The 12,955-nt window shown below is 39.7% G+C and overlaps 2 protein-coding genes across 16 annotated transcripts in view; one reads left to right on the top strand and one right to left on the bottom strand.

The window, feature by feature from the left end:
- The window catches only part of APBB2 (amyloid beta precursor protein binding family B member 2), a 381,485-nt gene extending 378,971 nt beyond the window's left edge, over positions 1-2,514 (top strand). For all 14 annotated transcript variants that reach the window (XM_078446165.2, XM_078446164.2, XM_078446173.2 and 11 more), the window contains one exon: positions 1,231-2,514. In XM_078446165.2, the coding sequence (XP_078302291.1) occupies positions 1,231-1,398 (168 nt within the window). In that variant the 3' untranslated portion in view covers positions 1,399-2,514. The remainder of the gene's footprint in view (positions 1-1,230) is intronic.
- A 4,283-nt stretch (positions 2,515-6,797) lies between these two features.
- The window catches only part of NSUN7 (NOP2/Sun RNA methyltransferase family member 7), a 52,319-nt gene continuing 46,161 nt past the window's right edge, over positions 6,798-12,955 (bottom strand). For both annotated transcript variants that reach the window (XM_078446175.2, XM_060655170.3), the window contains exons 11-12: positions 9,271-9,394; positions 6,798-8,413 (exon numbers count right to left, since the gene is read on the bottom strand). In XM_078446175.2, coding sequence (XP_078302301.1) covers positions 7,775-8,413; positions 9,271-9,394 — 763 coding nt within the window. In that variant the 3' untranslated portion in view covers positions 6,798-7,774. The remainder of the gene's footprint in view (positions 8,414-9,270; positions 9,395-12,955) is intronic.

Below are 12,955 nucleotides of genomic sequence, written 5' to 3'. Positions count from 1 at the left end.
TAGCTTTTTAAAAATCAGCCATGGAATTATTTTCAAGTGCTTAGATTAGGAAAAAACATATTTGTAAATTTTAACCTTCTTATCTAATTTTGAAGAATTACTTTTCATTAATAGAAAACTAGGTGGACTGTGTTATATTTCGGAAGGAGAGAAACTATCTACGGTGCCAGCAGTGCTAATGGATACTTTAAAATCCATTGGGATTTAGGGGCGCCTGGCTCGCTCAGTCGTTGGGAGCATGTGACTCTCGATCTTGGGGTTGTGAGTTCGAGCCCCACATGGGGTGTAGAGATTACTTAAAATTTTTAAATCCATTAGGATTTAGACTCGTGGATAAAATGTGTCCTAAAATCTTTATACATCATTCTTTTTTATTAAAGCAGGAAACAGGAAGGGGAACAAACATTTGTGAATGCCTCCTGCATTGGTAGGCCTGTTTTCAGCATGCAGCAAGTATTCCCTAATCATAACACCCTCTGTAAAGATCCCAGTCTTCTGCCATTTTACATTGAAGAAACTAAGGCTCAGAGATTGAGTAACTTGCTTGGGTCACACAGTTCCCATAAATGGTAGAACCTAGATTCAAACTGTGCCCTTTCTCCCATGTTGTCTCCCAGGTAGCCATGAGCACTTACCTCACGTACAAAGATGTACGTGTCTCCGACAAAACCCTAATACTGTCTCTCCCAGTCCTCTTCCTTTTCATTAGCTCTTCGACTGTTCGGCATATTAATTGCAGCCAATCCATAAAGAGAACAAGTAGAGGGTGGAGATGGGTGGAAGAAAAGGATGGCAAAAGCCACAACACTTTTGCTGAGCCTAATGATCATAAGAACCCTTAAAATACCCACATTAAGGAAACAGAATAAACTTAGGGCCCCTGGGTGGCTCAGTTGGTTAAGTGTCCGACCCTTGATTTCAGCTCAGGTCACGATCTCATGGTTCATGAGATGGAGCTCTGCCTTGGGCTCTGCACTGACAGTGCAAGTCTGCTTGGGATTCTCTCTCTCCCTCTCTGCCCCTCCCGCGCTCTCACGCACACATTCTCTCAAAATAAATACTTTTTAAAAAGGGGAAAAAAAGAAAAACTCTTGGATTAATGCGTAGGAGCTAGGTCGTTAAGTTTTGCAAGTAAATGTATTGGTGATGCATTAAGTCATCAAATCATAAATTAAACAAGAAAGGATGATACACCATTAACGACCATAAAACATTTTTGTTTTATTTCAGTTACGATACCAGAAGTGCTTGGTAGCCAGGCCGCCTTCACAGAAAGTTCGACCACCTCCTCCGCCAGCAGACTCAGTGACCAGAAGAGTCACAACCAATGTAAAACGAGGGGTCTTATCCCTCATTGACACTTTGAAACAGAAACGCCCTGTCACAGAAACGCCATAGCTGCATATGCTACAGGATTCTGTAATATTTACCTGAAGATTGAATAGCTACACTAAAGAAGATGAACTGATATCTGGCCTTCCATTCAGTTGCTGATGCTTTGTCTTCAGAGAATTTATCCTTAACCAAACAGTGTTAGACAAGCATGTTCTCTCGTCTTGCCACCATCATGTGATATGAAAAGAAGCATGACTAATTTTTTTTGCTATCAGTCAGATACATCATGAGCAGTGGAAGGTCTTTTTCTTATTGTAAATATCGTGAACATTAACTTCACACACACGGAGAAGAATGTGGCCACACCCCTCCTAGTGAACTAACGCTGAGTCCTTGGAGTGAATGACGCCTGAGTTAGTTTCACTGTCTTCTTGACTGGATCTGTCACAAGCAATGTTTAAGTCCTGCAGCACTTGGCCCTGTTGCCAACACTGGAGTAGCCACTGCGTACCAGATACCATTGAATTGCTGTAAAACTAGGATGATGGGTTTTTGTTGCAGTCTTTCATGAAATTGAACCTTTGGGTTGACAGAATTGGCTGTTGGCATCAGTACAGAAACCAACCGGCAGCTTTCCTTGACAAGCCCTTTGACACATGGACACCATTTCATGTCTGCAGCTGCTTTGTGGGATGTTGGGGAAAAAGTGAAACTTGAAAATTGAAAAACAAATCAAATTTGAGAAATTAAAATTGAACAAAAAAGGGCCTTTCTTTCTAGACGGTTTTCAAACTGATTATTAAAAACAAGAAAGATTTAAGAAAATCCTAATGCATTTCGGGTAGGACATGTTTCAAACTTCTGCCTTATATTGTACAATGCAGCTAGAGAATTATAGTTCACTCTGGCCATTCTCTACATAAACATTAAAATGAAGTCTTCCTCGTACGCCTTTTATCCTTAGTTTGTTAATTAGCCAATATGCAATTTGGAGTTGAGGAAATGTCATTTATATTTTGGATCTCCACCACCACATTATTTTGTTAGTCCGCCTCCTAGTGAAACCCACTAGGATTCTGTATCTAGCTCAGTCTTACCCTAATGCTTTTTGCCCAGAAAGCTGTCTGTCCATCATGTATTGTCCATGGCAACAAATTACATTAAATTGAACCTTTTGGATTTATGTATTTAATATTGGGATTTGTTGGACTTTACTAGATATATTTTTAAATTTATATCTTTTCCATTTTTTCAAGATTTAAAAATTTCATATCAGAGCAAAATAAACATAGCAACAACGGACTGCTTAACAAGTTTCCCCAAAATAGCAGTTTCCTGCTTCACGTTTCTCATGTACTTACAAAGATACTCAGATTTAGACTCTTGTTGACATTGTTGTTTTAAAAGGAAGTTGCTAAGGAGACCAATCTAAATATTAGTCTTATTTGCTTCTTAATGTCAAAATTAATGCGTTAAGAACATCCAGTTTTAAAAGGAGCACTTTATTTACCCACTGCTGTGTACTTACTTGTCAATGGTTTCCACATTCTTATCACATTTGAGCCTTACAAGGTAGGGAAAGGTACCAAACACATCTGAGAAATAAAAATATAAAGTACCAAGAGGCTCAATCACCTTGCCTAAGATCTCTCGAAAGTTTGTGAGAGAGCCGGGACAAAAGCCCACACTTCCCAACTCTGTTATAAGTTATGCTGCTTTTACATCGGTGAGGAAGAGTCTTTCCAAAATTACTCTGGGTGTATCTAGTTATTGTCAGGAAATCTTAGAATTCCCTGTAGAAGGCGGGAAATATGTCCCAATTACTCACGCAGTGATATTAATCACAAAACCATCGCCCTCTCTCAGTCCAGGACTGTTTTCCTGCAGTGTGCCTCAAATGTGTTGTAGAGGACAGGATTCTACACGCTGTACGGCCTGTTCAACTTACAAGGTTTTCCAGAGATGATGTTACTTGTGATAGACACATTCCTAACTCACGGTACTTAGCCACCAGAGAACACGATGGAGCAGGTGGCCTTCTGCTATTCCCTCAGAACTCTGGAACTGTTTGCTAGCACCCTGGTGTTATGACCAAAATGATGCCACTCTAGAAATGAATTCTACTTCTCACCAGCCTATATGCTATTCTATCTGAAGTAACCAGTGCCATCATAAGAAATTATTGCATTAAGAAAGTCCTTACTGTGCCCTTTGAAAAGCTGTTCAAAATTCAATCATGATGAGGTTTCATCTCGAGCTCCACAATGAAAGGTTTTAGTGTGATAAAAATTCTGAACAGGTCATCCACTTTTATATTGGAAATCTCTACCCGAACCCACCGTTCATTTTCTAAGGCATACATTTGTTTGTTTTCAGGATCAAGAATACTGAGCTAGCTTTAAGTAGCAAACTGATTTATATATGCAATTATAGGATGCATTAAGACGAACGATAGCCTTTACATATTGAAAACTTTACTGCAGATATTTTGTTTTGAAAATAGCTTTGCATACTAAATGCAATTAATTTTGTAAAATTGATTATGTTAAACAGTACGTTCAGACACTTTCTGCCATGGCCAAAAAGTATGTATGAAAGTATGTGTGTATTTTCCTGTGTGCGGATGCCGTGTTTTACCTGATATTGTGGTGACATTCAGTTATCTATGCATTCTTTATATCTGTGACTCGGTAAACAGGCAGCCATGTTCACTATGCCTTGTATGTCTTATCATTTTTTTAATTAACCTGTTAAATACAGCTTAAGATATTTTTATTTTATTTATTCTATTTTTACTGAAATATACTGCATTATCGTGTTAATGTATTCTCTTTACTGGACAGTATCTCACAAGGTATCCAGGCCTAAGTAATCTCAGTGAACTATACGTTGCCGAAAAGGTGGTTTTGTAACGATTTGTAGACACATTTTTATTGGACTATGTAGAAGAAATGGCAACATGCTTAAAGTTCCTTTTATTTTTTAAAAGCAGCTAGATAGACGCAGACTGGCCACCTCATATATGCGCCTCTTGGCAGCCTCAAGGGGAAGAGCCAACACGCCTGTGGCAAACCTAAAGCACCGCTTGGGGCTGTGTGTTTATGTCCTTCCCAACACCTGTCATCTCCTCTAGGCGACAGACACGTGCCCACAAGCCCTCTGTTCACCTGGATAGAAGACCACCCGTAGCTAATTAGGACCACTGTTTTTCGTTCGTGTCTGTCTGACTGCATGAGGGGACATTAGACCCATCTCCACTAAAATTCGTTCCTGGTGAGAAACTGTTGGCACCGCTACTTTGTCAAAGAGCCACTCCGATCTCAGGACGGAGTAGAGATTGGTAAGGTGATTCCACACAAGGTCACCTACTCGAAAGCCCTAAATCTTTCCTCCTTTTCTCGTATGACACACGCATTTCATTAAGCATTGCAACACAGATTCAAGATTTCACAAACAACATGAAAAACATCTCTCTGAGACGAGCACAATGTAGCCAGTAAAACCATTAGCTCTAGTTTGCCAGGCTTCCTTAACCTAATACCCAGATGACGTGTGTGTTATACAGCCAGTAAAATGAAGTTCAATTTGTTTCAGCTTCAGAGAAAAGATTCCACTCACACCCGATCAGTGAGAGCACTCCCTGCCATCCAAAGCGGCTTGTTTATCCTGAAAGAACGTTTGGTTTTGCTTTCGGCCCCGTTTGCTGTTGACCACTTTGACACATTTAAATGTAATATGTTGTGAGAATAAACTTAGCTGCATAAAACGTCTGGCTCATTTATCTGACATCTCAGTCCTATAGATCCAGGAATGGAAATACAAGTTCAGTGTCGCCACGCTACTCATTTTGTTTTCAAATTATTCTGCTTTGCTATTGCAGGTTTCCACCTGGTTAAGAACTAGAAAGTAACTTTAAATTCTGAGTAATTAATTCATCACACTGCTCTTATCTGGTGACCAGGAAGGACCGCTGGCATCCTGAGTCACCAACGCAAGGCCTGGGTAAGCAGTCTAGTGTTAAGAAAGTCTATCTTTCATATCCTTTAAGAATCTGACGTCAAAGAATGAAGAATAAAGTTGCACAGGCACTAAATCCAAAAGCAAAGGTAGCCAGAAAAACCAGTTGAATCTGGGCTAGTTCAACTGTCAGACATGGAAGAGAAGCAGAATGTAGAGTATGTACCCATTTTTCTGGTTCCTCTTACGTTTCCGCCCCATAGTTTCTCTTTCACTCTATCAAAGGCAGTTACTCTGAAGGAACGAAATTTCATTTCGGTTTCAGGTATTATACTAGTGGTAAGTAATTTCAGATAAAATTTGCTATTGGAGAATCTAAACACCAGCAAATATATTTTAGATTTTTGCAGCACTTCCCTGTAAGAAGCTCAAGAAAGAAAAATGTCCGTGTAATCAATATTCTCCTTCACTCAATCGCTCATGTTGTCTTTATCCAAAGTATTTTTCCCTTTTTACTCCACAAAAGTACTTAAATAATTGATCACGCCCTTCTCAGAAGACTCTCAAAGAAGAAAACTACAGGCTTAATGAACCATTCAGAATCTCCATATATTTCTGAAGAGAACAGTGACAAGCGTGTTAGGTAAGATACTGAAAATAAGTGGCTTACATTGTGATGCGACACGAATCACAAGCTTCTCAGAAAATAGCCTGAACTATTCCTTCACAGTGAGAGTTTCCTTTTCAGAACATCACAGAAAATAAGGGTCTGAGACCTGCTACTCGTGGACAGTGGCATCCTTTGCAGCTTGGGGCAGGGGCAGAGCACAGGGGGAATGAGCGATTCCCTGGAAAACACTCCAGCTCTTCACCCAACAAAGTTCACGGCAGCTGCACTAGTCCCTCAGGGCACGGAGTGCTCTAAGCCAGAGCAAGAGGAGAGACACCATATCCGGAACAAAGAAATCTATCGTTTTTTATTTTTGCAGTCAGTAAAATAAGCTGAGCATTTAAAACACTTCTGGATCTGCTGAGAGTCATAATTGAGAATTCTTTGAGGATTTAAATTTCCAAGTATACGAAGGCTTGTTCCCTTTCTTCGTTGACACATTCTATGTAAATTTTTAGCTAAAATAAAGATTTATTACCAATAAAATGAAATTCGCCATTTTGTTTAGCCTCACTTCAAGTGAGAAAATAAAGGATAGGGTATTAGGCTGAGATAGACCTAAAAATTCATCTTGAAGAAGATAATACTCTACTGAAATCATGCCACCTGAATTGAACATTTAGGAATTTACATAACACTGTTCAACACGACTAGATTCTGAAAATAGAACTTTATATTCAAACGTTGTGTCTATGAACATGTTTTTAAACAATAGGTTTCATAGTTGTAACTTACTTGATTAAATGTCAAACAATTTCTGTTTCCATGATGAAAAAAAAAAAATCAATAGACCCCAAAATGATAATCATACCAATTCTTGGTAGGCAATGGATGATACATTCAAGATGAATTGACTTTTAATATAATTAACCTAGTGCTACAATATATTTTAGTTGTGCATCAGAGATGATTTACCAGTTTGATTACCGTGTACCATTTGAAATGACTTGTAGATTTTAGCATTTCACCTGATCTTTGAACAGAATCAGACATTTTTATGGATTTCTTCAATAACAGGTGTCACTTGTAGTCAACAGTTTTGCCTCTTCCTCAGAATTATTACTATTTGGATGGAAATTTGTGTGCAGTCACTTTTTCACAACCATATTTGGCAGAAGGGATAGCTGATTGTGTTCAGTCTGCTCAGGATCCCAGAAGCTCTTTTGATGAGAAACCGTTTTTGCTCTGTTAACATACTTCTGAACTATGCACACCTGGAACTTCGGAACCTCCTGTTCTTCCTACTCAATCTCAATCACATCACAAAAACTCATGACCCCCCCCCCCCCCGTTTAAAGAATATTTTGATATTTAAGAAAAAAAAACCAACCTCCATAGCAATTGAAAATGTCAAACCGCAGGTGGATACTGAAAAAGCAACATAAAGTCAGTGTGAGAGGCCAGCGTCTTTTCCATATCTACACTCTAGTAAACCACCTCAAGTCTGTTATAAGGCAGACAGTGTTTCCTGTCAGGAAAAATTGTTGCAGCTTTCTCTTAAAACTGGTGTCCTGAGTCCAGACTGAAAGTTAACAAGAGGGATACAAGTTCTAACAGCTGATCCTGAGTCTAAGCTGGACATTCTAGAACAGATCAGCACTGAGCTGTTGAATGTAGGAATTCTGCTTTTGTTGAAGTGCCTACATTGTTATTTCTCACTTGTCTTAATTCTCCTGAAGTTAACAGCACCTTTAGAAGATACTAAGTGGCCAAAAGGATGAGTATCTTGTATAGGGATGGCTAACCTCAGAGAAATATCAGACTTTGAAAAAACATGAACTGCTCTTGACCCCTGTAAAAAACACAAGATGGTCAAAGCCATGGCCGAGGATGCCTGAGTAGGGAGGAAGGTAAGTTTTCTCTAGGCTTTTCCCCTCTTCTGGATATTGATGGTGAGGGAAAGTAGTTGGGCATGACAGTCTTGGGTCCAACCCAACGATAGTAAAAATGTTGAGTTGGTATCTGAGATTTGATCCCTTGGGAACCTGAAAATGGCAACATTACTGGAGGCAAAACAATCTCTACAGGTTTCAGTGCCATCACTCTGTCTTCTGGGCGAGATCTTACGAAGTTTGTCTGCCGTTCATACGGTCTGGGTTGAGCTGTGTTCTTCATAAATGTAGGCACTAAAGGATTGCTGGTGGGCTTGTTGGGTTTTCTGACTTGCGAGGAAGAACCAGCTGTAGTTGTATTTTTCTGTGGAAGAGATGTTTTTGTTGCTAATGTCTCTGACCGATTAGCATTTGCATTACTTTCTCGATTCAGGAATTCAGCAATTTTCATTTGGATGTCATTACTATCATTGGTGGGGGCTCTTGACAATGGTATTTTTGATTTCTTCTTCTTCTTCTCCCGTTTTGAAGCTTTACCCAACTCAATTCCATCCAGTAGACCCTTTGCTGCAGCACGGGCCAAAACATCTTTCACAGACACTGCCTCAGATGGGTCCCGCTACAATCAAAAGAAGCAGTTACTAAATGTAGGAGTTAACTATTGTGTATATTACAAATTTTCTCAGTGTTTCAGTAAAAATAAAAGTGTATCTTTATTACTATAATAGAAATGGTTTTTAGGCTTGAGTCCCTAATATAGCCCATAAGCCTCAGTAAATGACTTTTTTTTAGACTTACACTTCCCCATTTGTTTTGTTTTTTGTTGCTGTTGTTTTAAGTTTTTATTTTTGAGAGAGAGAGAGAGAGCAGAGGAGGGGCAAGAGAGAGGGGGACAGAGGATCTGAAGCAGGCTCTGCAGACAGCAGACAGCCCGATGTGGGACTCAAATTCATGAACCATGAGATCATGATCTGAGCTGAAGGCAGATGCTTAACCGAGTCACCCTGGTGCCCCAAAACTTCCCCATTTGTAAATCTGACAGAAAAAAAAAAATAATTACAGAGCTTATTTTTTCCATGTGAGCTAAGATGAACTAGATGTGGCAAAATGCTTGGAGAAGTGGGGGTGGAGAGCAGGCAAGGGAGGAACCCTCAGGGGAAATAGAAAGATAGAAAAAGGGATCGGGGGGCACTGGCTGGCTCAGCCGGAAGAATGTGCAACTCTTGATGTCTTGAACGTGGAGCTTGTGGGTTCGAGCTCCACGTTGGGTGTAGAGCTTACTAAAAACATAAACTTAAAAAAAAATACGGATTTTTGTGTCACACAGTAATAATTCTTTCTCCTGTCTTTTAGCTACTTATGAAATAAACACACCATTACAAAATGTTCACAAAGTTCCTAGGTTCCTCTTTATGAGGCTTTGTTGTTTCTTAATTCTTAACAAAGTATAACATGGTTTGGGATTTTCCCCCTTACCTCCCTTGTTAGAACAGAAAGAAAACAACCATTGGTAATTTCAGATGGTTCCATTCTGAAAAACTTATCAGTAGACAAATGTATTTCCTTTAAGGAGCACAGTGGAAGGACAGGAGGACTAAGCCTGCAGGAAATAGGAGCACACAGGAAATAGTTAGAATGGCTCATTTGCCAATCGAGAGAGACACTAGATTGCAACAATTTTTCTTCTGTTGTGTTTTCTAATCATTTAAACAAAAATTCCCAATAAGCCTAAAATGCTAAAGCATCATAATATTATTATAAATTAAAAGCTCTAATATTTCATGTTCAGAATTTATCATGCTTGCCAAGGCTTCCATCTCTAAACAACTATGCCAAGAATACCAGCCTTTCCACAAATTAAAAACTCTTTTCCAACTCAGTATGTTAACAAAAAGACTTCTATCAAAACTGGTAAATACACAGAGTAATCACAAAGGTGGAACAGAAAAAAATCCTTTACTTTCACATGTCAAAATACAAAAAGTATATCTTCCTTCCTCTGGTTACTTTTTGCACAATTACAATATAAAAATATGGCCCGTCATTTTCACTACATTATTCTTCTCAACTACTTTTTGAGTATTAACGGATGAGTTATGTAGTGCTCAAGAAAGCATATAACAAAAGACTTGGTGTAAGGTCTCTAATCACTATTATGTGTAAGGTAACATTTTGGTTTTTATATTTACTATTTAATTTCTCATTCAGTAGTAATAAATAATAATTCTTATATTCCCATGCTTTTACAATTAAAATATATTTAATCAAGGCAATAAATATTTTCCCATATAAATTAAAATATCAGGAACTCTTATTAGTAATTTTATATATTCTGAAATTTTTTAAAACCATTTTTTTCAAGTTTTTATTTAAATTCCAGTCAGTTAACATACAATATAATGTTAGTTTCAGGTACAGAGTGATTTAAAATCATTTTAAATTTATATTCATTCACTATTTGCCTACTATGTGCAAGGCATATAAAGATCAATTCTCAATAGTTTACAATTTGGTTGGAGAAACTAATCAGTTTATTAAATTTTTTTTTTAATGTTTATTTTTGAGAGAGAGCGCGCATGAGTGGGAGAGGGGCAGAGAGAGAGGGAGACACGGAATCCGAAGCAGGCTCCAGGCTCCGAGCTGTCAGCACAGAGCCGGACGTGGGGCTCGAACCACGAACCGTGAGAACGTGACCTGAGCCGAAGTCAGACGCCCAACCGACTGAGCCACCCAGGTGCCCCCTAATCAGTTTGTAATAATATAAAGAAGGCCCAATAAGAATGCCGAGCCAAGGAGAGACAAAATGAGGTAGTAATACAGAATAAGGCCCAATTAACTCTGGCCACAGGATAGCGCACGTGGAGACTCCACAGAGGAAGAGCCACTGGTACTGTGTCTTGAAGGGTAAGTTTCCCATAAGGTAAAGAAGGTATTTTTAGGCAGAAAGAAGGAAGGAAATGAAAGAAAGAAAGAAGGAAACAAAAACACAAGTGTCATAAAAATGTTCAAGGTGCAGCAAGTATTTCCATGTGGCTGGGACATAAGGTGAGTAAAGGGATGCAGAGGTCACTTACGATGCAGGCAGACACATGACCTCAAGTGACATGCCAAAAGTGGCACAGAAGGTGGTGCTTAATAAATGTTTATGCTGAACTCAGCTGAAGTATAATAGCTGTGTAGGTACTAAAGGCAAGAGAGCTAGTCCCTCCTCTCACCAACCTTGTAACCAACAAACCGAATTTCTGAGGCCTATTTACGTGTTCTACATAAATAGAAATCATCAAAAACAATTTGTTCACATAAGGTAAAAAAATTCTTAGGAAAAATAATGATTTCTTAACAAGTTGGACATACTTAGTTCCAAAATGTAAATATGAAGGTTGGGATTTTGTCAATTTTAATTTATTAACATATTCTTAGCACCTAGAAGAGTGTCTGGTACACAGTAAGTATTCAGTTAGTGTTTAATAAATATGATATATTTTAGCTATATATGCTGTCTTTGCTAATGGTAATAATCCTAATTAAGATTGGTTGAGTTACCTTACAATTACCCCTACATAACAAATTTATTTCTAAACTCCAGGTTATAGGCCATTTCTTTGAATAATAAAGGAAGTTCATATCCAGTCTCGTGGATACCTGACTTAGATGATGACGTTTGGGATTTATGCAGTTGATATTTAGGTGAGATTTTGGATTTAGAATTGATCCTGGAATGGGTGAGGACTTGAGGATATTGGGGTGAGTTGAATGTATTTCACACATGAGACAGACATCAATTGCGGGGGGGGGGGTGCAGAGTGGACTATTGGGGGCTGAATTGTGTCCTCCCCAAAATTCATGTCCACCCAAAACCCAGAATGTGCCCTTATTTGGAAATAGCGTCTTTGCAGATATTTAAGAGGAGGTAATACTGGAGTAGAGTAGACCCTAAGTCCAATATTGGTGTCCCTATAAGGAGAGAGGACACAGAGACACACAGGGGAAGAGGGCCATGTGAAGACAGAGACAGAGGTTACAGTGACACAGCTACAGGCCAAGGACACTAAAGATTGCTAGTGAACACCAGAAGCTGGGAGAGGCATAAAACAGATTCTTCCTCAGAGGCCCCAGAAGCCAACAACCCTACCAACACCTGACATTCATTCGGACTTCTGGTCTCCAGAACTGTGAGAGAATAAATTTCTCTTGCTATAAGTCACCAAGTTTGGGATAGTTTGTTGTGGGAGCCTAGGAAAATAAGACACATGGCAAAAGGAATTTTGCAAATGTAATTAAGGTCTCTTAACCTTAAGCTATGCATGTTATCAGGATGGACCTGACCTAATCACATGAGCCCTTTAAATACAGGTCTATAGGAGTTCTTGGAAGATGGTAGTGGAATAGGAGGCCCCTAGGCTTGCCTTGTCCCACGAATACAATTAGATACCTATCAAATCATCCTAAATACTCCAGAAATCAATCTGAAAACTGGCAGAACAAACTCCACAACCAAAGGCAGAGAAGAGGCTACAAAGTAGGAAGTGCGGAGATTTGGCTTGGGAGAGAAATGGATCATGGTGCTGCAGTGGGTTGGGAGCTGTAATCTCAGAGAAGGGTGAGGGACAAACCAGCACACGGAAATGTACAGGAGAGACAAATCCCCATAGCAGTGGACTTGGAAAGTGAAAGGGCCTAAATTTTGTGAGTTCTTTTAACCAGCAAGGCTTAGAGCCTGGAGTTTTAAAGGAGTTTTAAAAGAGAGCTTGGAGGACACTGGGGCTGCTCTTGGAGAGAAAGCAGGCACAAACAGCAATCTGAAGAGTGCCTGGGCCACAGAGCGATGAGGTTATTTGCTCATCTTGGAACCTGTCCCGGATAGGCAGCATTCAATGGAGAGACCCCTCCAGGAACAAAGACACTGGCCAGTGTCATTTCCCTCCGCAGCCCCTCAACATGAGCACAGGGCCACCTGCAGGTACCAGTACGGCACCAACACTGGACACTTGCTACCTGACTTGCTTAAACCAAGCCCTGCCCCCTTGCCATCTGGAAGAACTGCCCTTTCCAGTCATGCTCACCTCCGTCTCAGTGTGGTAGGCCCCCTCCTCTAGAAGACTGGCCCAAACCCCTACTGACACCGCATCTCCTGACCCAGGTGTTTTGGTGAGGCCTCAAT

This window comes from Panthera onca, chromosome B1, assembly GCF_046562875.1.
Source record: "Panthera onca isolate mPanOnc1 chromosome B1, mPanOnc1 haplotype 2, whole genome shotgun sequence".
NCBI lineage: Eukaryota > Metazoa > Chordata > Mammalia > Carnivora > Felidae > Panthera > Panthera onca.
Note: the sequence above shows the minus strand (reverse complement) of the source record. Positions and strands in the feature narration are given on the sequence as shown.